The 24,440-nt window shown below is 41.1% G+C and overlaps 1 protein-coding gene across 3 annotated transcripts in view; it reads left to right on the forward strand.

Annotated features, from left to right (window-relative positions):
- Positions 1-24,440, forward strand: part of PTPRG (protein tyrosine phosphatase receptor type G) — a 398,071-nt gene that overhangs the window by 260,169 nt on the left and 113,462 nt on the right. For all 3 annotated transcript variants that reach the window (XR_014226741.1, XM_082289015.1, XM_082289016.1), the window contains exon 5: positions 4,132-4,227. Coding sequence is in view for 2 of the 3 variants with exons in the window: in XM_082289015.1 (XP_082145141.1) it covers positions 4,132-4,227 (96 nt within the window). In the remaining variant the exon portion in view is untranslated. The remainder of the gene's footprint in view (positions 1-4,131; positions 4,228-24,440) is intronic.

Below are 24,440 nucleotides of genomic sequence, written 5' to 3' on the forward strand. Positions count from 1 at the left end.
GAACTTTCTAGATGGGGACCAAATAAAGTACAAAGGTATGGAGACCAATAGGCCGATCTAAAACACAGGAACGGCATACATTAATCTCACACACTGCAACAAAACATGACGTGTTTTCTTAGGGCAGCTGGTGATTATATCCTGGGTTATGGCAGAGTTGAGGGCTTTCTCTCTAATCTTCTGTTTTAAGGCACTTGTAACAGTCTGAAGATTTTGCCTTCAGTGATCTTTTTAAAGGCTTAAATCTGTGCTGTACAGCAAATCTCTCTCAAGTTTGAAAACAATTCTTTTATAGTGTGAAGAGTGTCAAAGCATGAAGTTTTTCCATTAAAAACAAACTCTTACCCTCTCCCTGCCTTGGTAAAGCTCTGTAGCTGCAGTAGTAGTTGTGGTAGCATTTTAGGATGGAGAGTGTCTTCCTGCAGGAAAAGTACCTTTGTTTCACTAGGGATGGTTTGTCTCAGCTTTGTTTTACCAAATACTGAAAATTTCAAGTTGCTTGGACACACATGGTTTTTATGATACCTCTTTACAAGGTAAAATGTGCCGTGTTGCACATCTGGGATTAAGGAAGGCCATGTAAGCCTTTCCCAGCCTTGTTAGTTGTCGTGTGGCTAGATGTGAAAGTCTTGTAAATCTCATATATTGTGCCATAGAGAACAGGACACTCATGCCCTCCTGGACCTGTGCCGTGGGGAAGGCTGTTTGGAGCACAGTCAGCAGGGGTGTTTGGAACAGAGCATTCTGACTGAAGACAGGTAGTGTCATACCATGAAGGACATTTCAGGCTTTCCCATTGCTGCAGGATTCACAGCCTTTAAATTTTTTAATTTTGGAAAATAGAAGCTGTTGTGAAATTACGTGAAAAATGTACAAAAATGATGTTGTATGGGGCTGAAATCAGGCAGTGCCACAATTCAGGTTGGATATGTAAGCTTGGGTGATTCTCCATTCTGCATTTCACAAATAGCATATTATAATCAGGTCCAGATTTTCTATAGCGAAAAGCCTCTTTGTTGCATTCTGTACTGCTGCTATGTATGTCCCAGGCAGAGACAGTAGAAGTCATTTATATGCAAGGTGCACCATATATTGTATTTACTAATTATATAATAAGGGGTAATAATGGAAATTTTCTAACATGTTTAGGTCACTTAAGTATGCGGCAACATTAATTTTGCAGTTAACTGTCTTACTCCCTCTTTGTACATAAAGAACCTTATCCCACCCATAGAAAATATTAAATTAACTATCTACTGATAAATGCATTCAATATTATGTATATTATGAATAAAAGAACAAAAATACATTGGATATATTTGCATTTTATTGTAAATTGGGGAAAACAGATGAGGCTGTATTATGGAATAGAACAATATGTGATCACATAATTAGAAAATTGTCATAATACTAATGCTCAGAGGTGTCCAGGTGTGGTTTTATGAGCAGCCTGAACCATGAGGCTTTGAGGGTGTAACTTTACTGTCTTTTTAACATTGTTTTTGCAGGGTATGTGTGTGTAAATTATATAATAGCAATTCCTCAGATATTCTACTCCTAAAATGTTCCTTCTAGCTGTATGAGCACATAAGGAAGCTACTGTATGACAGATGATGATAATTTTTCATATGAGACAGTTCCCCTTGACGTGATGGATGCAGAGAGAGGAACCACACTCTCTGGAAAAATACGAGGGAGCAGTGGTAAAATGCTCCGATGTGTATGGTAATCAAGGCAGAGTGTGGTTCTTGGTTAGACTGTGAGATTGCGCTGCTAAGATGATCAGAATGAAAAATTCTTTTACCAGAGCCCTTTGCACTGCTATGCAAGAGTGTATTGTAAAAATTAATTTCCTTAAAATGCCATGAGCAAAATTGATCCAAAATGATTCTGGCATATGCTGAACTCACTCAGTGATGTTTTTCTTCACAAAGTCCTGTGAGGACTATATAGTGAAATGTTTTATGTAAGGTACAGATAATTTCAGACTTTATTTTAAAGAGGAGCAAAATGTAATTTGTGAGTGCTTTGTCGGCTTTGGTCTGTGCTGGCTAAACTGAAATTTAACCAATTCTACCTGAAAAAAACTGTTTCTAATTTCTACATTAATGAATGGCTGTACCTTGCTCTGCATTTGTTCAAAGCCCAAATTATCAGAATATGGATGCACCACCACCTTTGTGAGTTATTGTCAGCATTTGTGTGTTTGCTGTGAGTATGCTGGGAACAGGAAAGCCAAAGAAGGGGAAGAAAATTGCTTTCAAATTTTATAAAACTAGTGTGAGTGCCAAATTTTTTCTTTTTTTGTGGGATATTTGGAGTGTGATCTTTCTCCTGCCGAAAAAAGTACCTCTGCCTGTGCATGCTCTGATCGTCATGTTGGCCTTTTCCCAATGCAGTGAATTTTTTTAACTGTATAATACTGGCAAACTACCTATTCACTACAGCCAACATATAGTCAAAAGCCTGGGAATCAGTAAATATGAGTAGGAACGTATCTGTGCAAGATAAAAGGGTATAATCTCTCCTGGCATATACAATATATGGGGGAAATAGTGCATTTGTGAATATAGTAGGATGTGTCATGCAGCACTATTTTGGAAAAACCCAAACAAGTGTTTGGGTCTTGCAGACAGACTTTCTGGAGGGAGTCCCATGGTCAGACCAGCAGTGTATTGGGAGGCATGAGCAGTCTCAGCTAGACCTTACTTCTCCCTCAAACTATGAGCTGTGTGCCTGTCTCTTATCATCATTGTAGTGCTGTGAAAAGGGCAGGTACTGGTGGTGGGCAGCAGAGTGAGTGCACAGGTTCAACAAGAGGCCAGTGGCAGAGAAGCCGAGGGGTCCATGCCCATTTCATAGCCAGGAACAGATTTTTTTTTTTCTGGCATCAGTGAGCACAAGTGAGCATACATATCAGCCCGCCAGTGCTGGTTTGGGTTGTGAAATCTATCTGGAAGTTTCCCTGAATGGCCGCGGGAGCACTCGCTGTGAAGTCCAGTCCTTGTGCTTGGCTGTCGCCACCAGGCACATGGTTTTAATTTGTGTTGTGTAGGGTACACGTACAACAGCTGTTACGAACACTGAATTTATTCTCTGACCATATACACACCTGCATGGTGTAGTGTAGAGAAGGGAGTGTTGCATGTTTTAAACCAGATCCTTCGGAGCAAATTGTGGCTGATAGAGATGGACTAACACTAGGGGCTTCTTTTGGAAGGGATGGGTTGAACAACTACTGGAGAAGCAGCAGTGTGTTCAGACAGCTGGCAGAAGTGGGAGCTCAACTACTGTGGGAAGTGGAACAAGAACCATACAGGAAATTAAGGGCAGGAGCACCCACAGCCTCTGCAGGCTGCTCTTATTCGGGGCATGTGTGTAGTGGAGTGGAATTGTTTACCAGCAGAGTGTATGGAGGAAGCTGTTCTTGGTCCTCCTCTATTTGTGTAACTCCAACACTTGTTAGTTTGGGGCAGTCATTGTTCTCACCTGCTCTTACTTGGGATTTGTGTAATTATTAATATTTATTCCTTTAAAAATTACATCAGTATATCTGGTTTTGTCTCATGCTTTTTGCAGACTATTAACACTTCGGAAATAAAAGTCATGAAATTTAACTGAAGACAGGGAAAAGTGTGACCCTAACTGATAGACCTGAATATCAGAGGCTCATAAAAACGCATTGCTATGGAGAGAGACTTTTATCTTACAAATGACTTTAGGAGTAAAGGAATAGCTCCAAACATTGCAATCCTTTTCAAAATTTTCTATGGGTTTTGAGATAAATATGTTTAGCACGTTTAACAGAGTGGAAGATGAGCTTTCAGTGTGCAAAGAAATGAAGAGATGCTGGCAGATAGCACAAAGTTTACCATCTGAACAGACTGACCATACTGTTTATCCCTGGGTTTGGTATTAAAATGCATTGCATCACCTCTGTTCCCTGCTTACTGTCCCAGCAGGGCAGTCATGCTATTAATCAAGATGCTGGTTAAACAATATTGTTCAGCACAATTCCTTTATCTCAGGTTCATAACAGTGGGTTTACGTACAACGTGTATCCATTACATCACGTGAAATCTATATGAATCAACACTAATGTGATTCTGTTGTTGGTTTCAATTTTTGCAGATGCAGATTTACTTCTACAATCCTGATGACTTTGACAGTTTCGGAACAGCCGTTCTAGAAAACAGGGTGGTAGGAGCCATGGCTGTGTTTTTTCAAGTAAGTTTAAACAAAGGCTATATCCATAAACCAAAGTGTTCACCAAGTACTATTTAATTCATTGAATTGTTGCAAGCTTAATGGATGCATCTGTTTTCTTGTTCCCACCTGTCTAAGTGAAAGATATTTCATATTGTCTATGTGTGATTTAAAAAAAAAAACATAATGAAAAATTTTGCCTGGATTGTTCTGACTTTATAGCTACTCTACAGATGTAGATTGGAGAACACATTTATCATGGAACTTCCTTCGCTGCTGAAGTACATTGCTGCAGTCCTTGGAATACTAACAAACCAACACCAACTGGTTCTGTTTAGGGACAACTTAAAATTCAAATGTAGCTTGAGAGAAGATTAATCAATAAGTTTCATCAATCTTATCTGTAGCAGCTTCTTCTAAATTGTCATAGTAACAAGTTCTTGAACAGACCGGGTTTCCAAATGAGTGAATTTATGCATGCATTTGTTTGAAATGCATCCTCAGAGATGCAGATCTGGGGCTGCTGGGTGAGCTCATTTGTGGTTCCACACACTCCAGATCTGCGGCATGGGACAGGGAGCACCGCTGGTGATGGGAGTGTCACCTGTGGCAGTGGCATTCAGCAGTGTGAGCTCTTTGTCACCTCATGTCAGAAATGGGGTCTTACCTTTCTGACTCTAGGGTGAATTGAAAGGAGGGAGTTGGAGCCGCTCCACACCACCAGGCTGTCACACGCAGAGAAGTAGCTAATGAAGATTTGAAATACATTGAGGTCTTGCTTTTCAGAAGAGGAAAGGAGGGAGGGAAGAGCAAGGGAAAATGCTGATCCTTTGTGAGGTTTCAAACTAGTTTTTACTGAGGAAGAAAGCGATCTTGCTGTTATCTTTGTGAAACCAGATAAAAAGGAATATGCAAGTACCCATATGGAAATACCTCCCTTTTTCTTATGATATTAGAGTGACAAGCCTGGCTCTGCTGCTCAAATTTAGTAAGGTTGTCTTTTTGCATGTCACTGGTTTTGATCAAATGCTTTGATAAGGAGAAAAGGACAGATCCTTGTATTGCATAAATTGCTGTAACTGGGCTGACATCAGTATAGTGGAAGGAGGCATGTTAAATCATCACTGTTGGGTTCTGAGCACTTCTGTGGCATTTAATATTAGGGCAAGGTTGGTGGAGCTGTGGTAATTTACAGTGGCATGCCATTATGATGATTCCCCAGACTTCTTAATCTCAGTGTACGACAGGAAGCTTTGGGCAAATTGAATTTGGCCAGATGAGACAGAAGTTTAGAAACAGAACAACCAAAGACTGGTTTATACCACAGTGAAGCATTGTGGGTTTGGTGTGTGTGCCATGTCAGAAGGAGCATGGGTTTGTCCCATGGTGGGCAACACGTTGTGGCATCACCTGTCTGGAATTTAACTGCTAAATTACCCTGATGGCCTTCACATCAGCCATGTGAAGCACTGCCCCGTATCACACCACTTCCTAATCTGTATGTGACATGTATTCCCTAAATCCTTTTTTTTTTTAACAGGATCTTAAAATTGTGGTGGGACTGTGTTTGGTATTCCCCACCTGCAAAGCCAGGTGCTGCACTTACTGCAAGTCTCTCTGTGCATGATTCCAAGGGAGCCATTAAACTCACTAAAAATAACTTAAAATAGTGTGTTATGCTGTTAAAAACCCCATCTTTGATTGTAAGAGACCTGAGGCTTTTTAAGACCCCAACTGAGTGTTGTAGTCCCCTCAGGGACGCAGAAATCTATACTTTCCATCATTTCCAGCCCTGCTGGCCACAGGATATGAGGCTGTAAAGTCTGGATGATGGTGCAGCTGGTCTCCGCTGCTCTGGGAGCTGTGAAATCTGAGGCCATTACTGATAAACACTCTCTGATCTTTTCCAGAGAGTGGAGTTAAGGCAATTCTTTGGCAAAGTGACCCAGGGACAACCTGTTCTGCGGCTGCAAGGAAATGATTGTGGGGGTTTTGGCATTTTTTCCTTTTCCTTTGGGTTGAAATGAGAAATTGAGGCTGTGTTGTTAAACTTGTGAGTGTATCAGGTTTTCCTTCTGGGCAGCTCTGCTCCAAGACAGAGAACAGTCAAGGAAGATTTGTAAAGCCCCGAGTCCCCAGTCTGGAAGGGCATATGCTGAATTTTGGACCCTGTAAATAAACTTGAGGGACACCAGTGTGACAGCTGCTATTTTGGCCATTGTGAGGATTTTCCAGAACTAGTCCTATAGGGCTTGAGTTGTTGTATATAGGGTTAACTTAGGGTCATTAACAGATGATGATAATCCTCTGCAGATCCATACTGTGTTTGACCAAGGTGCTGTTTTAGCCCCCTCAGCTGTGTATCATGTGCTGGGCTTGTTGATCTATCACTTGGGAAAACCTTTTTATTGAGAAATAATTGGTGTTCCCTGAGCCTTGCTCCCTGAGGCTCCATGCAGATAAACTTGCCATGGCTAGTATTGCATGCAGCTAATTTAAAGTTGTCTTTTAAAACTGATCACTAGTGACTTTTGAATGAAATGTCCATAAGATGTCCAAGGTCACATTTTGATTGTCAGGTTAGATTGTTCAAGTACAACAGCTTTCTATTTTCCAGAGCTTTAGTCCCATCTTGGACTCATTTACCTAGAACACAGCTTTTAAAAATTGTGGCAAGAGAGGTCATACTGTTTTTCACAAATGCATTAGAAAACTGCATCATGCATACTTTTCTATGTAAATATTTCAACATTAATTATTGGATACATTTGCCATTAAATCAAGACTTGGATTTTTGCTAATGTGGTAATGCTGTGTTGGAATGAATGTGCACGACACTGGCTGAGTTTATAGTCTGGCAGGTGTTTTTTGTTTGACTGATGTTCATAAATGTTCCTTTGAAAATCAGGTTCACCAATGAGTGAACATTGTACTGAACTATAATTATTGGTGAAACATTAAATAATTAAGAACCCTCTTTCTTTCTTTTTAAATAATTTAACTTGGACTATGTAAGAATTTTCCTTATTGAATTCATTATTTCAGGGGCAATTTCCAGGTGAAGTACATTGGTTCTGAAGTTGGATAATTCAAGCACTTGGAACTTTGTTGTAATTAAAGCTGTGCTTTTCTCATTGCTTTCATTTTAAGCTCTGTTGATAAACACTATTTCTGTTTGTGTGCTGCAGGTTAGTTGATCTGACAAAAAAAGCCTACTAAACTAAGAAACAATTCTTGCAAATACAAACTACCATAACTGCTCATCTCTGTATCTCATTGTGGATAGGGGTGTCACACAAAATAGCACCGTGGGGACTCTATAGCAGGTATTTTCAGTTTGCAAATGAGATGAGCTGGCCTAAAATCTCTAGCTGGATTTTCTTCGTTGTTAAATAGAACTTACTTGTTATTTTAGCAAAAATCAAAATCCCCTGGAGACAAATGAGAGAATGCCATGACAAATGAGACCTTGCCTTCTGACAAGTTTTTCAGGAGAACACATTGTGGCCATTCCTTTCAGTATTGTGGTGATTTGTTGTTTCTCAAAGTGAAGCTGGTGCTGGTGATGTTTAGCTTGACGAGCCCATCACCTCCTGCTGGCAGCATCCTCTTGGCTGGCAGAAAAGGCTTCTTGATTTGCAGGAAGGGTAGCACCACAGGGATGGACCCAGCTGAGGGGCCCTGCTTTCCTGCTTTTGGGAAATCTGAAATGAGCCTCTGGCTCCACATTGGGACCCACCAGCTGCTGGAACACATGTAGCAGGTCCGAGTCCAACCAGGCCCCTCAGGCTTGATTTAAATGATCCTAACTTGAATAGTTGGTGTGCATGTTTAATTTCAGCCCACGTAAGATTCAACTTGTGGTTAATGATGTTCTGGCTCCGGGCCTTGGTTAATTGTCAGGCTGAGCTGGCTTTGAAGCAAGCCAGGAGTGGAAGGCAAGGCCCAGGTTTCTCATGGTTCCTGAGTCATCCGTTCATCATACATGTAATACATATTTATAAGTCACATTTAAAATTAGTAGTTACTTGGATTAAATGCATTCAGACATATTGCACAGCTCTGTTTTAACCATCTAACAATATAACTCATTGCACACTTCACTACTTGCTTTATTAAAGCCAAACTTAGAAGTGTTCAAAACAAACATATTGCTTTTGCATTTGAAATATTCATCTTTTAGTCCTGCAGTAGATTCATTATGGCAGAGAATACTTCATTCCTTGATTACTGCTGTGAAAAGACACAATACTGATTCCCTAAGCACTCATCAAATATTCGATAGCTCAGAAATTCAGGAGGAGGTGATGGAATTCTTGTTCCTACAGGGAGGGCATATAAATCTATTTTATATTTGCAAAGAAAACCATCAGTGATTAGTTACTGTGTCTCAGGTACTCAAACAAATCATCTCTAAAGAAGTTAAGTAAAAATGAATTTTAAAATAACTTTTAGCAATGCTTTCATCATTAAAATTAGCTCCATAATGATGAGTGATGTTGAAACCTCAATAACTCAAGAGCTTCAACAGTGCACAGCTAGATTTTTAAAGGTAATTAGGTACTCGGCAGCAAATATGCAACTAGCAGTATTTTTAAAAGTATGTGGGATAAAAATCAAGGGGTTTACATGTCTTTTGTTGAGTTGCCTTCCAATGCTAACATGTTTTTGTGAGTTTGTTGAAAAAACTACTCTGTAGCCCTTTTAACTTTTAGATCTATGTGTGTATTATTTGCATATAAATGTCTTTATATTTACTAGTTACTCATGTATCCAGAGATTTGTTCTTCAGTAAAATGCATGTTTGTGGCCTTGCTTTTTGTGAGATTTTTTTGGTAGTAGTTCTTGGTCAGCTTCATCAATATGATCAATCACTCACTTACTTTTCCCAGGGGCTTAAATGAGCTGAACACAGAATAAATTGGTGGAACACTGCCAAAGCTATTGAATATTTGCCAAAAATATGCTTTTTAAATGTGTATTTCTCAAACAATAGAATGCAGCTTTTAACTTCCCATAGAAGCCTTTTTGTTCCCTGTTCTCCCCTTTCATTAACTGTTTCATGTGTTTGCCACCATAACAAAATCGATTCAGTGAATAAGTGATTTAAATATGGTGACTGTTGAGAAAATCACATCCAGTAGGAGATAGGGTCCCATGTCCCCATCTCAATTCCTGGCAATTCCCTGATTGTGCCTCTCCCTTATTCTAATGATTTTTGAAATCTGAGCAAAACTAGTTTGGTTTTGACAGTGAGAATGGAGAGAGAGGTGTGCACTTCTCTTGGAACATTATATCCACCTACATGAAGCATAATCAGTATTCCAGTGTTTAGGCAGTATCTTAAAGGTGATTTGCAATAGTGAAAATAACATGTGGCATCATTAACATGCAGGGCATCTTCCAGAGTTATTGAGAGACTTTTCATTTATTTTAATAGACTTCAGATAGATGTAAAGACCTTAAAATTGAATTACAGTATTAATTCTTTTAAAGGTTACATTAGAACCCATGGGGTTTTATTAATAGTAGCTCATGAATAATAAAACTGTTATTATTGATTAGCAGTGTTATTTAGTATTAGTACAGGTATATTTTTATTATCTTCATACCATGAAGATATGGTATGAGAGCACCTTATTCAGTACCTGTATACCAATAACTCTCCATGTAAGTGAAGACAAGCAGAACAATTTGAAATGTGTTCTTGTTTACTAAGTCAAATTTCTCAGCATTTTGAAATGTTGCAGTTGTTTGAAAACATTAGTTGTTACTAATAGAAGCAGTACTAGGGCCTTTAAATGGTTGAAAAACAGTACAGAGGTACAAAGTAGCTACCCTGACATATAAAGACACAGCTGGAGTAGGTAGATATGGCCACTGCAGCACCGAGAGTACATTTTTCTGGGAAACACCTTGTACAATACATGCAGTGGAGCATAGTAACATATGAAGCATCTCTGGAGCAGTAAAGGATTCTCCTAATTTTCCAGCAAATAAGTGGAGGTAAAATTGTCAAAAGTGATTTTACGTCATGGAGAATTTAAATACAAAATTTTTAGAGCTTCCTAAGGTCTGTTAGATTTGAGTAGAGTTCAGTATGTCAATGGCACAGACCAGCCTCCAGAGGTGGTTTTTTTAGCCAAAATATGCAAGTTTGGGTGCCTAATAATAAATGTTCATGCTGATCAAACAACTTGCTCTGAAACCATTTTGATTGGAGGAGGATTTGGGTAGAAGATAAAAATTCATGGAAACTATTTCTAAAAAATCTATTCTACCCTTTCTATTAAACAAATTTTTTTTTTAAACTAAACCAAAAGTTCTGATTTTTATTTCAACTTATGTTGAAAGTTTCTTTAGGAAATATGAATATTTTTGAATATTTATGTAAAATAAGAAAGGAAAGGGAGAACAGATGGGGAATAGCTCTGAGAGTAAAATACATATCTATATATCTCCAATTTTGGTGCTTATTAAATTTCCAGTGTTTAACAATGAGACTTTAACTTTATTCCAATCCATACTTCTTCCCAGACTGGTCATGTTTCAAATGATGTTTAATAGTAAAACTGCTGTTTACAATAGAGATTTTTGGTTTTTACAAGAATTTGGTTATTACAAGGTTTCTTGTAATAATGTTCTTCATCCTTTATTTTGGTACATAAATGAGCAGGCTGACTCTTGAGAGCATTAGGCAAACAATCCCTGATGAAGTCTTGAGTTCAGTAGCAAAGCTCCAAAAGGCTTTTTGTTGTGGAGGATGATGCAGTTGTGAGAAGGGCAGAGCTGCATCCCTATCTCAAAAAGGAGGGCACATAAGAGGGTAGGGAAGGGGCAGACTGCAGGGGTGAGCCCTGGGACCTTACTGTGAGCAATCTGAGGAGCACAGGAAGCTGGGAAGGGATCTGTGAGCCCAGCAATGTTCATCACTCAATGCTGCTGGGCTCAAGAAATGAGGGCTTTGTTAGTGAGTTGAATTGCGCTCAAGAAACACTGGCCCTTTTACCTGTGGGGTTTTTTTTTTACCAGATATGCTTCAGTTCTCCAGACTTTCAGTACATTGACAGCAGCACTGATACACACCTTTGCTACTGGGTTACTGTGCAGAGCCTGGGCTCCTGGGATTCCCTCATGTCACATCCCATGTAAACACGAGCAGAGTTTCTGTCTATGTGCAGAGTGCTGTGGGTTTGGGCTCTTGCTCACATGGCTGCACACTTGTCATGGCTTATCATGAAAAGGAGCTCATGTGGTAAATCTGTGAGTGTGAAGAGCAGAGATGTTCACACAGCAGCCTGCACATCCTGAGCAAGCCTGCTTGGAGGAATGAGGTACAAATGTGTGAGCGAAAGGGGGGTTGGATTTGAAGGCACAGGCTGACAGGGCGGCTGAAACAGATCGTTCTTGGAAGCAAACACATCGTTCCACTTCTGCTTGCCTATGTTCTGCCAAGAGGCATTTGCAGTCTCTAGATCATGATGGCTGCAACCTGCTGTGTTGAAACTTTTCTATCCACAGGCTGACTGTGCAGTGTAGAAGGATAATTTACCTTATGTGCACTTATCTTCTTCAGTGCCCAAGCAGTCGTCTTCCTTTCCCTTCTTCTCTTCACTCTATGAACTTGTTCATGGTATTTTCAACTAAGGCAAAAAGTCTAATGACCTCCAAAATGCAATACTTTCAATTAAAGCATTTTTGTTAGATTGAGTTTTAAAGGATATGGGCTGTACTGAAAGCAGTGCCGTGCAGTTCTTTTTATAGTGCAGAGCAAAATACCAGAATCCACTGAGAGTCTTTGGCTTTTATTTTGTTTTTCATCTCAGATGTATCTAGTGAAATGAACTTCCAAAGCATCTAAAAAAACTAATCGAAGGCAAAAATTAGAATTTGATCCTCCCCTTGCCCCAACCCCAAATGCACTGTCAATGCTTTCTTAACTGTGAAGTCTGAGACCATGACTCACACTTGTGCTGTCTCAGGTTTAAATGCAGCAGCAAAGAGGATGGATAGCAGTGGGGATGGGTTACCAAGTGACTTCTGCTTTTTGTGATCACAGTCCTTTGCTCCGATTTATTTAATGGAAAAATCACAACTATTGATGTTAGGAAGAAACTGCAAACTTTCTTGCTGTTGAGAGGACTTGGACTCCAAAGTTCTGCAATGCTGCAAATATGAAAAACGCTCTGCATATTTTATGGAGTCTGTCCTCAATGTTTTGAGCTATCAGTCATAACAATTAATAGAGAGCTGGTTGTATACATTGCATGGGGAAAAGATCTCTGTGCTCTTCTGGTTCAAGGTTCATTTGACTGTTAGGATCACTGTCTTTCAGTTTACAGCGTTATAAATGTTTCCGACCTGCAGGTTTTTTGCTTTGTCAATGATTCTTAATTGATTAATGTATTGAATTAATCCCAAGTGGGATGCCATTATTAACTTGCTTCATTAAATTACATACCAACCTGTTAGCATTAATTCTCGTAATTGTTGCCTTACATTTTAGTGTTTTTATTTGAATTACTTGCCTCAAGAACTTGATTAGCATGTATTTGTGTATTCTTTTGCTTCCCTTTCCTTTTTATCACCCTTGATGTTCAGAAGTGGAATCAGTGTAGGAATATCTATAGTGTCTAATGTCAGCTTCTCAAAGACAGTAATTTACTTCTCTGTGATTTAAAAATATCCTGTTTAAAAAAAACAAAACAAAACAAAACAAAACCATTTTCTAGCCATGCCATAAAAAATTTTAAATTTATAGAAAATGTCTTGTGGAGTTTTCATTACCAGTCTCCTGAAAATGACACTTAGATGTGTAATGTGTAAAAATTATAGTTGTCAGTCTATAATCTCACCCCTTCTGTGGTTCAGGAAGATTGAGACACAGGAAGTCTACTGATTATAACAATTAGACTAAAAAACAAATTAGTTCCCTAACTACAGTAGGAATTTTTGCATTTCGGTCTCTGTTGGGCATTGTTGGTGCATCACTTGGTCACTTTGTCAAACATCACAAAGCAAACCTAGATCTGGGACAAAGTGGAGGGACCCCCAGCCTTCCTGCAGGCTTCATCACTGCTTTAGGGCAGGGACAACAGCCCCTCTTTGTATCTCTGAGCATTGAGAAACCATCAAATGTGGCTTGTTTGTAACTTTGTGATAGCAATGATTGTTTCCTCTCTGTCCTTCTTACGTGTTCCAAATCTGGTGCATTTTGACTTGACCTTTTCTTTAAGAAAGAGAGAGAGAGAGAGGCTGTAAATGAAGAATCTATTTTTTGCTATCTAAGTTTTCAGAGAGTTTTGCTAAAATTAATCTTAGTTACAGAATCACAGGAGATGTAAAGCTATACATTCATCTCCTTTCCTCTGCTCTCTCCTAGACACAACAGCTGCCTCTGGGAAGTCCCTGTTTTCTCCCAGTTTTTAGAAATCCAGCCTGGATTCCAGGAAGATAGTTTCTTATGCCTGTCTTCCCACCTCATTTTAAAGTTTAATTTGATCTGATTTTTTTTTTCCAAACAGGCTCTGTATTTATCCAGCTCTCCTACCCATTTGTCTCTCAGAGGATTAATCAAATATATTACATGCGGTTTACATCCATGGGATGTAGATGGAGAAATCTAACACTCAGCCAGGAAACTCCAGTTCTTCAGTCCACATGTTGCCCAGTTCAGTTCTGCAGGATTTTGAACAAGATTTATGTAACCCTTAGAAAAATGACACCTGTTTTTGCCCTCTGTATCTTCCATGAAACTGCAGTGTCTTCGTATGTCTCTGGTTACCAGGTAGTGTTATGGCACATTTTAGCGAAGGTGAGCACACGTGTGTCGTTCTTTAAAACTTACTCAAAATGAACTGTGCAGGAGGATCATCCAGGAAGAGGGGGACTTATCTAATCATGTTCATGTAATTATTTATAGAAGTGCAGAGTGGTAAAGTAGTGTTCTCATGAAGAGAAACAGCCTTTTCCACGGAATGCTTGGAGGGAGACGGAAAAATGAGAGCTTGATGTTATCCTAGAAATTAATCTAGTGAATAGCTGGCTTGTGTGTGGCATGTTTGGCCATGTAACTTGTTGAGATCCATGGTGTGCACACAAACAGTTGGTCAGCTCTAATTTGTATCTGAGCTGGTAGCTGACTTCGTTAAAACAGGATCTATTCATAAATGATTGTCTGATTTCACTTTGTGCCATAAAAGAGAGACTGGTAGTAAAGTCTGAATATATGAAATAGGTGGGTAAAACTGGGGCTTCCTTTCCCTTTAGATCTTCCAGTTCAGATGAAAAAGTTATTCATATTAAATATAAGCTGTTCTGCCTGAAGAGTTATTACTGTAATTCTCAGCTATAACCGTGCCACGTTTCTCCTTGTATTGGCAAGAATAGACAATACAAGCTTCAGACAGAATTTCCTGGGTAGCATACCAAATGTTCTGGAAAACCTTCTCGGACAGGAGCTGATACATTTTTAATACAAATAAAACATAATTCTTTAGTCTTGTTTCAGTTTGATCCCTAAGGTGGAAAAAGTGTACGGACTATGCATAATTGATGTATTTGTTTGAAGTGTTTACCCGGATACTCCATTCACAGTCTCTTTTTGTTAATAGGTTGCCATGAGATGTAAGAATCACTTAGGACTCTCTTTGTACAAATAAATGGAAAGTGTCATTTTTGTACAGTCAGTGAGGTGGTTACACAGTCATCCTGACTGTGTCTTTGTGCTGCTCACACCATTTAGCCTCAGTCAAGTCACAGAGCAGATTTGGCTGAAATGTCAGTATTTTTCGAGATCAGAAGTGATGGGAAAGCAGGAAAGCATGCAAAGGAGGGAAGAGGGTGGTTGGGAGCAGAGGGTGCTGCCCATTCCTTTCAGGGTCACATGAATCGGTGTCAGGTTGGTGTGTCCATGTAAGCACCACCCCAGTTACTACCAATGATATGTGTGGTTTCTTGTGTAATTCCAAACATTACACATGATGCAGAGCAAGCATGCAGGAAAATAACCCTCAGTAATTTGTCATCTGTCCTAAATTACTGTAAATCCAGTGTTACAGGTTACTGCCAGAGGGATAAGTTGTTGCTGGGTTTTGTCATCTGTAGTTTCTGTGCTGCAGGACTGCTGTGGGAGAGATGATTACTGAGGGTGTTCTGAGCCCATGGTTTTCTTCCCAGAGGTCAAAAAAAGGCATTGAAAGTAAATCACAGTCTAGTCTGGTCCCTTCTTGATGTCTTTGTACAGATGTAGACATTTGTATGTATAACTGATGGTTTAGCTGATAATGCTGATGGCATACCACCCCCCAAAATAATTCTGCAGCTGAGATGGCGGCTTGTCCAGAGCAATCCTTGTACCTGATGTTTTACTTCTTGTGAATCTAAATCAGAAATCTTTGGGTTTATGGGGTGGAGTTGAGGATGTGTAAACCCAGGAACCTGTTTACAGCATAACTTTATAGTAGCTTTCAGACGTATCTTCTACATCTGGGATTCACTGAAAAGCATACTAATTTGACTAAGGTGATGAGTTCCAAATTAGCTCAGTGGTCCTGGTTTGAGTAATTTAAACCTCCCTTTGTTTAAAGTTCAGGTGTGCTGGTGTCAGAGTTTCCAGAGCAAAACCAGCACAGAAGCTGGGATGTGCTCTTACGCTCTGCTGGAGATAGGTGAGAGTCAAGAATGCTGTTCACCATCTTCTATGCAGAAAAGTGAAACGTGTTAAGTAAAGATTGCTTAAATCTGTTCAGCGCCTCTGAATAGTGAGTTCTGATGGGGCAGGATTTTTCCTATGAGCTTATGGTGTTTGCAACTGCTTCACAGCTCTGAGGAGCCAAGGAAAAGCTTCCTGACTGACACCATCAGAACAGTATTTAGCTGCTGATTGTAACTGTACTATTTCTGTGCATCAAAAATGCATTGAAACGTGGTCATTATCAAGTCTAAAGAGACTTTCTGAAAGAGTGTATTGGTTTTGCAACATCTCTGCTGTATCAAATGAAGCCTAACTGGAGATTTGGCAAAGTGTTCTTTATGAGTAAAGTAAAATTATGTACCACATTAGAAAGGAGCTTGGTTATGAGAAAGCTCAGTCTTGCTCCTGATAAAATGGATTTTTTTCACCATAAAATTCATCTTTACTTGCTGCAAGAATATTGCTAAAAGAGATTAACTTTGGATCTCTGTATTTTATAGCGTGTCTCGTGTTATTTTAAGGCTGTAAATATATTATCTGATCTGTAAGTTTCACTTAAGTTACTGCTTTCTGGGTTTTTGAAGAAATAGGATCATGGTTATGCAGGAACCAGGAAGATTGAATTAAATTACTCCTTTGATATTTATTTTCCCTTGGGATCATGCTATCAGATCAATATTTAGAAACAGCTATATGGGTAAGTGTTGATTAGAAAGCAAAGGTCCATAACCTTAACAGCTAAGCTAGCAAATTTTTTGGTGCATTTTATCTGTGGTTTGTATGGCATTATCCATATGCCTGTGTAAGAAGTAAGGGAGGCATGAACAAACAGATAGTTCCCCATCTTGGGTGAACCAGTCTTACTAAGTACTCTCCCAAAGTGCATACCAGTCAAGTGAAGCTTTAGGTTAACATTTTGGAATGCTCTCCTCTTTCCAGCTCATTACTGGTGATACACCGAAGCAAACTGTTGCCTTCTGCTATTCCAGATATCTACAGAGATTTATTACATTTCAGCTAATAAGCTTACCTTCCTAATAGCGTGCAGCCCCCACCCCGCCTTGTGGCTTGACTTGTCTCTGCTCATAACTTCATCAGAGAATTAAAGGCCAGAAGTAAAGCTGGCTTTTCAACCTGTCTGGGTAGAGCTGTTTGGGTGTCTGTGTGTTGTGGATGGGAACATCCATCATTTTGAAGTCTGAACTCACTTATTATCCAGACCAGCTCTGCACTACCCCTCAGGCTGATAGCGATCCCTCTCTATGGACAGATCGTGGTGGGAGAGGAGGGTGATGCCTGGGTAGGTGGCACCACCTCAGTGTGCTGCAGGGCCATATGGGCGCTCAGGTTTTAGAGAAACTTGGTCTGTGGATGCTGTACAGCTGGCTGCTGCCACACCTGTCTAATAGACTTGTTGAAAGACTGTATAAATTCATGCTGAGCTGTGGAGATTATCTCTCTCAGATGTTCTTGTATCAGAAGCAATTTTTTTTAAATGCTGCATTTGTGCCCTAAGTGCCCAGCCTATGTCTGCCTTTTAGAAAGTGCCCTCTTCCTTCCTTCCTTCCTTTTTTCATTAATTCTTGCATTGTATCTGAGATATATAACTGAGACATATAGTGTCTTACCCCTAAAAATAGGAGATTTTTTATACCTTCGTTATCATGCCAAATATTAAAATATTTGCTGTCCCCTTAAAATCTGAGTGTAAAGAGAGCTGCAAGTGCAGGTGCATCCTACTAGTGTGCTGGGGGTACTGACCAGACTCCAGGGAACATGGGATGCTCCAGCATGAAGCTTCTGGGCAGCGGTGTTTCTCTGGAAAGCCTCTCATCCTCACAGCAGCCAGCAGTGCCATGCTCCTTGTGTGCTTGTTACAGCTGGGCTGGAATTCTAACTGTGTTGGGTCTCAGGCATTTTGGATAGGATTGGCTGTGCAGCCTGGTGGCAGTGAAGATCTCCCTCAGTGCCAGTCCTCTGTGGGTTGCCTTCACAGATTGTTGGCTCTTTAGCTCCCTCCATACCAATCAGGCTTTTGGCAGGGAAAAACCTAATGCACGTTGTGGTGTCAGTTGCAGGTGGTTGTATGAGGGTGGTGACATCAAGAGACCATGCAGCCTGACAGGTTCTAAGAAGAGAGATAAGAGACTTTTCTAGAGGTCGACACCAAAACTGTGGCTGTGGCAAAGCAAGTGCCAGGAGCCTGGATGGTCCAGCTGACCTACCACAGCACTGGTGATCAGATCATAAGCAGTGTTCATGAGCTGTGGACAGCCAGGAGTTACAGTGCTGGGTGCGAGAAGAAAGAAAAAAGAATAAGGAAACATAAGGGAGCACCTCAAATTAACAGCCAGGTTTTCTGGCAAGCAGATTCAGAGAGGAGGAGAGGAGATGGAAGAATCTTCCTGAGAGCATTCCTGTGTACATTCACCTGCAGGAAAAATCTTCACCCTTCTGTGTCAGGCTAGACTTGTTCAAAGAGCACCTTTTGTTCTAACCCTGATTTAAGTTTTGTTTTAAATCTTGTTCACTTGTATTTTATTTTTTTTCTCATAACTTTCCCTGAGATTTTTAGATTTTGGCAATTTTGAAGTTTTACCCAGTGTAGGAGGAGGGCTTCCTGACCAGAGACAGAGCTTGAAAATGCCCTCCATAGATGGGTCATGCGCCACAGGAGCACAGGAAAGCCGTAAGAAGCCTGTGGAGCAGAGGCATGAAGGCTAGAGCATCCTGAGGAGTTCTGTGGCTTTAAGACTATCACAGTGATTGAATAGCATTCACTTTGCCACTGCTGAAATGTAGAACATCTTGAAACAAGCACACGTCATGTTAGTTTTTGTATTTCTTTGTATTTCAAGAGGAAGAAACTGCTGCCACAAACTGAATGTTTGCCAGGCTTTTAATGCACTTGTGTTCTAAGTGCTGTTTGTCTGCACAAAATTTCCCCATTTCTTCTAAACATGAGCCATGATACTTGTTGAAATGGTTTTTTTTAAGGAACTGAGTCAGTTGTTGGGTCATGCTAACCAAGTGAAAAGTAAACATCTTGACATATGATCCTCACTGGTTTTGTCTAGTGTTACACCAGGTGAAACGGAGGGGTTGAGCTGCTCTTCTGTTGCTGCAGGAACTTGAGCAGTTTAGAAGCAGTTGAGAAAAAAAAATGCAGGCCAGATCCTGCCACTCTTAATTCAGTGGCTTGAAGAAGATTGAGATGGACCATGTCATTTCTCTCACCTGCTTCTTGGAGTTCTGCTGCTATGACTGCCCAGTGACAGCCCTGTGACTGGCTCTTGGTGCACCCACACTTCATTCCCACTGGCTCTGGAGCCCTTGGCAGTCCTGCAGCTGGTACGCTTGGCACCATGTCTGTTGGCATCCAGGTTTCCCCTGGACAAACCCACTGACCATCCTCAGTAGCTGTCGTGGTTAGATGCTGGTCAAACGCCAGGCAACCACAAAAACCGCTCGCTCACCCTCCCCTGCCACAGCTGGGCAGAGGAGAGAAAAAAATTAACGAAGCATTCATGAGTTAAGGACTGGGAGAAAACACTCCAAGGGCAAAACAGGCTCAGCTTAAAGGTACAAAGTGAATTTATTACTAACAGAGAGGAGGATAGTGAGAAGTAACATAAGCCCTTATAACACCTTTTCTTCCCCCAGCCCCTCCCTCCTTCCCACCGACAGCGCAGGGAGACAGGGCATGGGGGTTTGGCCAGTTCATCACCCAAGGTTTTCTTCCACTGCTCAGGGAGGGGAGTCCTTCCCCTGTGAGACTGTGGGGTCCCTCCCACAGAGAAGTTCCCTGTGAACTTCTCCAGCGTGGCTCCAAATCCCACGAGCAGCAGTCCTCCCCAAACTGCTGAAACGTGAGTCCCTCCCACGGGCAAACAGTCCTCCCAGAACTGCTGCAGTGTGGGTCACTCTTCACGGGGTGCAGTCCTCCAAGGCCAGGCTGCTCCAGCCTGGAAGCAGGGGCCCCCTCTCTCCACTGGGTCTCCCACTGGATCACAGCCTGCTCCAGGCATCCACCTGCTCTGGCACAGGCACCTCCCCCATGGGCTGTGGATGGATCTCTGCATCCCCCATGGATCCCCATGGGCTGTGGATGGATCTCTGCATCCCCCGTGGATCCCCAGGGGCTGTGGATGGATCTCTGCATCCCCCGTGGATCCCCACGGGCTGTGGATGGATCTCTGCATCCCCTGGGGATCCCCACGGGCTGTGGGTGGATCTCTGCATCCCCTGGGGATCCCCAGGGGCTGTGGATGGATCTCTGCATCCCCAATGGATCCCCATGGGCTGCAAGGGCACAGCTGCTTCACCATGGTCCTCACCATGGCCTGCAGAGGAGTCTCGTCTCTGGTGCCTGGAGCACCTCCTGCCCCTCCTTCTCCACTGACCTTGGTGTCTCCATGTTGTTTCCCTCACATGCTCTCACCTCCTCCTCTTCTCTGGCTAGAAAAACTGCCCCCACTTTGTTTTGATTTTCCTCTTAAGTATGTTATCACAGAGGCATTCCCATCATCTCTAACTGGCCCAGCTTTGGCCAGCAGCACGTTCATCTTCAGAGCCATCAGGGATTGGCTCTGCTGGACATGGTGGAAGCTTCCAGCAGCTTCTCACAGAAGCCACCTCTGTGCCCCCCCAGTACCAAAAACCAGGCTGAGCAAAAGCAACACAGTAGCCAAACCTGCTTCTTTCTCCTGTCTCCATGATCGTCTCAGGGGGTGGAAGAGCAGAGGAACTTCCTTGGAGAGGCAGGAGGTGGAGAGGAAGAGGTGGGAGAGCTGTGGAAGGATGCTTAAGGGGGTATGTGGAACAGTTTGGGAAGGGAGGATGCTGTAACATTTGAGGAGACAGAAACAGCTCCCTGGGTGGAAGGAGACAGTAAGGAGGATGTAGCAGGTGGGTGATGGGAGAGGGAGGCAACTCAGACATAAAAGTGGAGGCAGAAGTGAGGAAACTCTGGGGATTAGTAGGTGCTTTCTGCTTTAGGTACTATGAGCACTGAGCTGTGCACATTCTTAGTATTTTGCAAAGCTGCACACACCTGCAAGAACTATATGATACTGCAAATTTACAAAAATGTATGTAAATATGGAAGAACTTGCTTGAAAGAAAATTACAAATACAAGACTGCATCATAGTTGTCCTTTTGTACTGGAAGGTATTAAGGAAAAGCAGTGGTTTAACATTTTGTCCTTGTACCACAAAGATGCCTGTAAGCCTGAGAGCCCTCCCAGGCAATGGCTGCTGCATTAGAAATGGGGAATTTGGTGTAGTAAAAAATTCCTGCTGCAGTTTTGGGAGGCCAGTTCGCACCAACCTCCTTAGAAATGAGATAAAAGGAACAGCAAACAAACTGTGTTGGAATTTGATTTTTCAAAGCATAAGATAAAAAAAATCTGCCCTACAATAATTTGTTTTCACTGGATTTCTAATTTAATTCTGAACTGAGGTGTGGTTGTCATTAGGGAAGTGACTGTGTAACTTAATTGACATTTCTGCATCCTCTGTGTTTGTGACTCATAGATGCTGGCTTGAATCATCTGTACTCTCTGGCTGGAGGGAGCCCAGGGCTGTGCTGGGAGACAAGAAGACAGGACTTTTCTTGTAGAATGAATGAAAGATGTTGGGTAGCTGAGACGATTCCTTTTCTTCATTTTAAGGGAGTGATTGATGTGACCCCTCTCATCAAGGTTCTTTGTGTTGGCTGGAAAAGAGAGAAAGGCTGGAAATCTCTGCTTCATCCCAGGCAAGCTTAGCTGGAGCAATTAAATTAAACCTTTGCAAAGTGCTGGAGTTCCAGATGTCCATCTGAGTTGTTCCTTTCCAGCCTTTGCATTTTGCCCAGGAAATTTTCCTGTTTAGCCATCAGACTTCATTGCTTTATTTTCATTAAAAAAAAAAAAAAAAGCTGGAGATATTTTTTTCTCACTTACACAATTTTGTACCAAATTCAAGCCAGGAGCAGAAGAAAATGAGAGCTAGCTTCCATTTGTGGTTTCACAGTTTTGAGTTTAGCCTCTCCAAATGTGTGAAGCTGTACATCAAGGAGTGGCTGTTGTAAGATGATCTGGCTGTAGTGCTTGTTATATTTTTTCATTACACCATTTTGTTTTCCTCCCTACTTAGGTCAAAATGATTATTTTTACCTAAAAACTGTAAATTGAGCAAATTGCAAAAACTCTAAAAGAGACTCAACTCTTTTTTTTTTTAACCTTTTAAATTTTTTTTTAAATTCAGATGATGAGAACAGTTTATACCTGATGGCAGTTTTTATCAAATAGCCTCCATCCTGATAAAATGTTACCCCCTGGTGTGTCATTTTTTCAGCTGAACTGCTGGTAGGATTGAGAGATCTTGCACACTGCTGCTTAAATAAGTAGACTCTATGCTCTATGAAGAAATCATATTATTTTCTCAAAGAACAAGTAGGCTCAGTGCACTGAAATTGCTTTAAATAAACTTGCAGCTACTGTAGCCCTTTTTTGTGCAGCTGCAGATGGTAAAGTCTATCAATCAAGCTTTCCCAGCTTTGAGAAGCTGCCACTGAAGCTGCCTCTCCTCTGTGTTGAAATTACATTTTTGTCTTTTACAGAACTTTGTATCTGAGATATTCTATTTCTCTAATCAGATTGTGCTTTTGGGCTGTACATATTTTTTGTTTTTCCTTAGATATATGTGTATTAAGATCTTTCAGTAATTTGTTAATTGAATGTGCTATTGCCTTGCAGTAAATTAGCTGCATTTGTGCAAGAATGCTTTGGGGAAATTAATTAATATTGTATTAATTAATTAATTAAGCAGTGGAGTAAGTCAAAGTTTGATCAAAAGAGTGCCTTACAAAAAGAAAGGAAAATATTGTTGTTTCTTACCATGGTGCTGGTTGCAAATCTTGTGATAGTGAATGGAGGAAATGCTGTAGAGGGCAGATGCAGCATGTTCCTCAGCCTGGTGTTCCAATCAGCTGCTGCCAGTGGGTTACAGTGCACGATCAGTGTTCCTCTCTGCTAACAAAGGAACTCAGTGTGCACAAATACAGAGCACTCTGAGCTGAGTTATTAAGCAGACTTAACTCTACCTCGGAGTTTCGTGGTCTTGCGCTTTTTTTGAGGCAGTCTCTTGTGTCAGGGCATTGCACCAACACGCAGATTCTGCTCAATGTTCTTCTCTGGTAGCCAGTGCTTTGCTCTTTTTATGACACTGGTATTTCAGCCAGCCTGTGGTAAAAGTGACTATTTATGCTGCTTGTGTTTTCAAGCATTCCTACTGGATATAATGGTAGGGGAAGTTGCTGCTCTATAACCTAGTTTGTCCCATCCCTGTCCCAGGATGTCTGTAGCTAACTCAGGTCCAGAGGCAGCAGGTACAAAGTGATGTCGGGGCTGAGTTAAAGGCTGGGAGGAGCAGTGGTTGCAAACGGTTTCATTGTGCTCAACCAAAGATGAGGGACAGCCAGAACAGCTGACCCCAAAGTTAGTTCAGTAGCTTTTAAAACCATTTTGGACTTCAAAAAAGTAAAGGAAGAAATGCAGCTTCCTCTTTGGCACTGCTAGTTAATATACCCTGCTAGTAGATACCCTCCAAAGCTGTAGTAAAATATGAAGTTAATATATCACTAGCAAGATTTCGGTCAGAATGATGTATTATTTTAAGTGGAATTAGCTAGAAGGATCAATGCACACCCATTACTCTATTTAAAATAATAATTGGAAGACTCATTAACTTTTTTTTTTTTCCCTTCTCTTCAAACAACGTAGTGAATGAGACATTTAGGAACACCCCCTTCTCCAGCATATTCACCTCTATGACTTCAGTATATTTTCATTCATAGCAGGATACCTGAAGGCCAAAACCCAAATTTAATGCAACAGAGTTTGCCTTCAAATCCCTAAACCTGAAACCAGTTGCTGTAGGCAGAGGCAAAATCAGCTCTAATGCACGTTTTTATAGAAATCAAAGGTCATGGTAATATCTGTGTGAAATAGTGCATGTGCCACCATAAGGTTCAGTGTCACATCTTGCCTGGGTACCTGTTATTCTCTCTGATTCTACACATGAGTAGAAACTTGAAGTATTGAGGGGGCTGTTTCCATTTTTTGTTTTCCCTTACAAATGTATTCTGCAGGATACTTACTTTGGGCAGTCCATTCATTACACAGCAAATGCCTTCTGCCTCCCTGCTCACCTCTGTCAGGCTGCAGGCTTTTGGCCAGATTTGTCCTTTTGCATCAGCTCATATGGGAGATGTGTAATTATAGCTTATATGGGGGAGATGGAAGAAAATATCGTCTGTGGAGGAGCAGGAATATATCATTCTTGGATCATTTAGTGCTTGTGAAGGTGAAAAACTTAGAGCACCAAATCTAGCTTATCATTATGTCGGGAGCTCTGTAAGCATTTTTTTGGCTTCACAGATAGCTCAGTGTGCTGTTGTATCAACCAGTATCCCTTCTCACCCATCAGTTCTCCTGGAAAGCTCCAGATAAATATCTCCTACTTTATTTCAAAGCAAAGCACATGTAAACTTTTC

This window comes from Coloeus monedula (genome assembly GCF_965178545.1).
Source record: "Coloeus monedula genome assembly, chromosome: 11".
In the NCBI taxonomy this organism is placed as follows: Eukaryota; Metazoa; Chordata; class Aves; order Passeriformes; family Corvidae; genus Coloeus; species Coloeus monedula.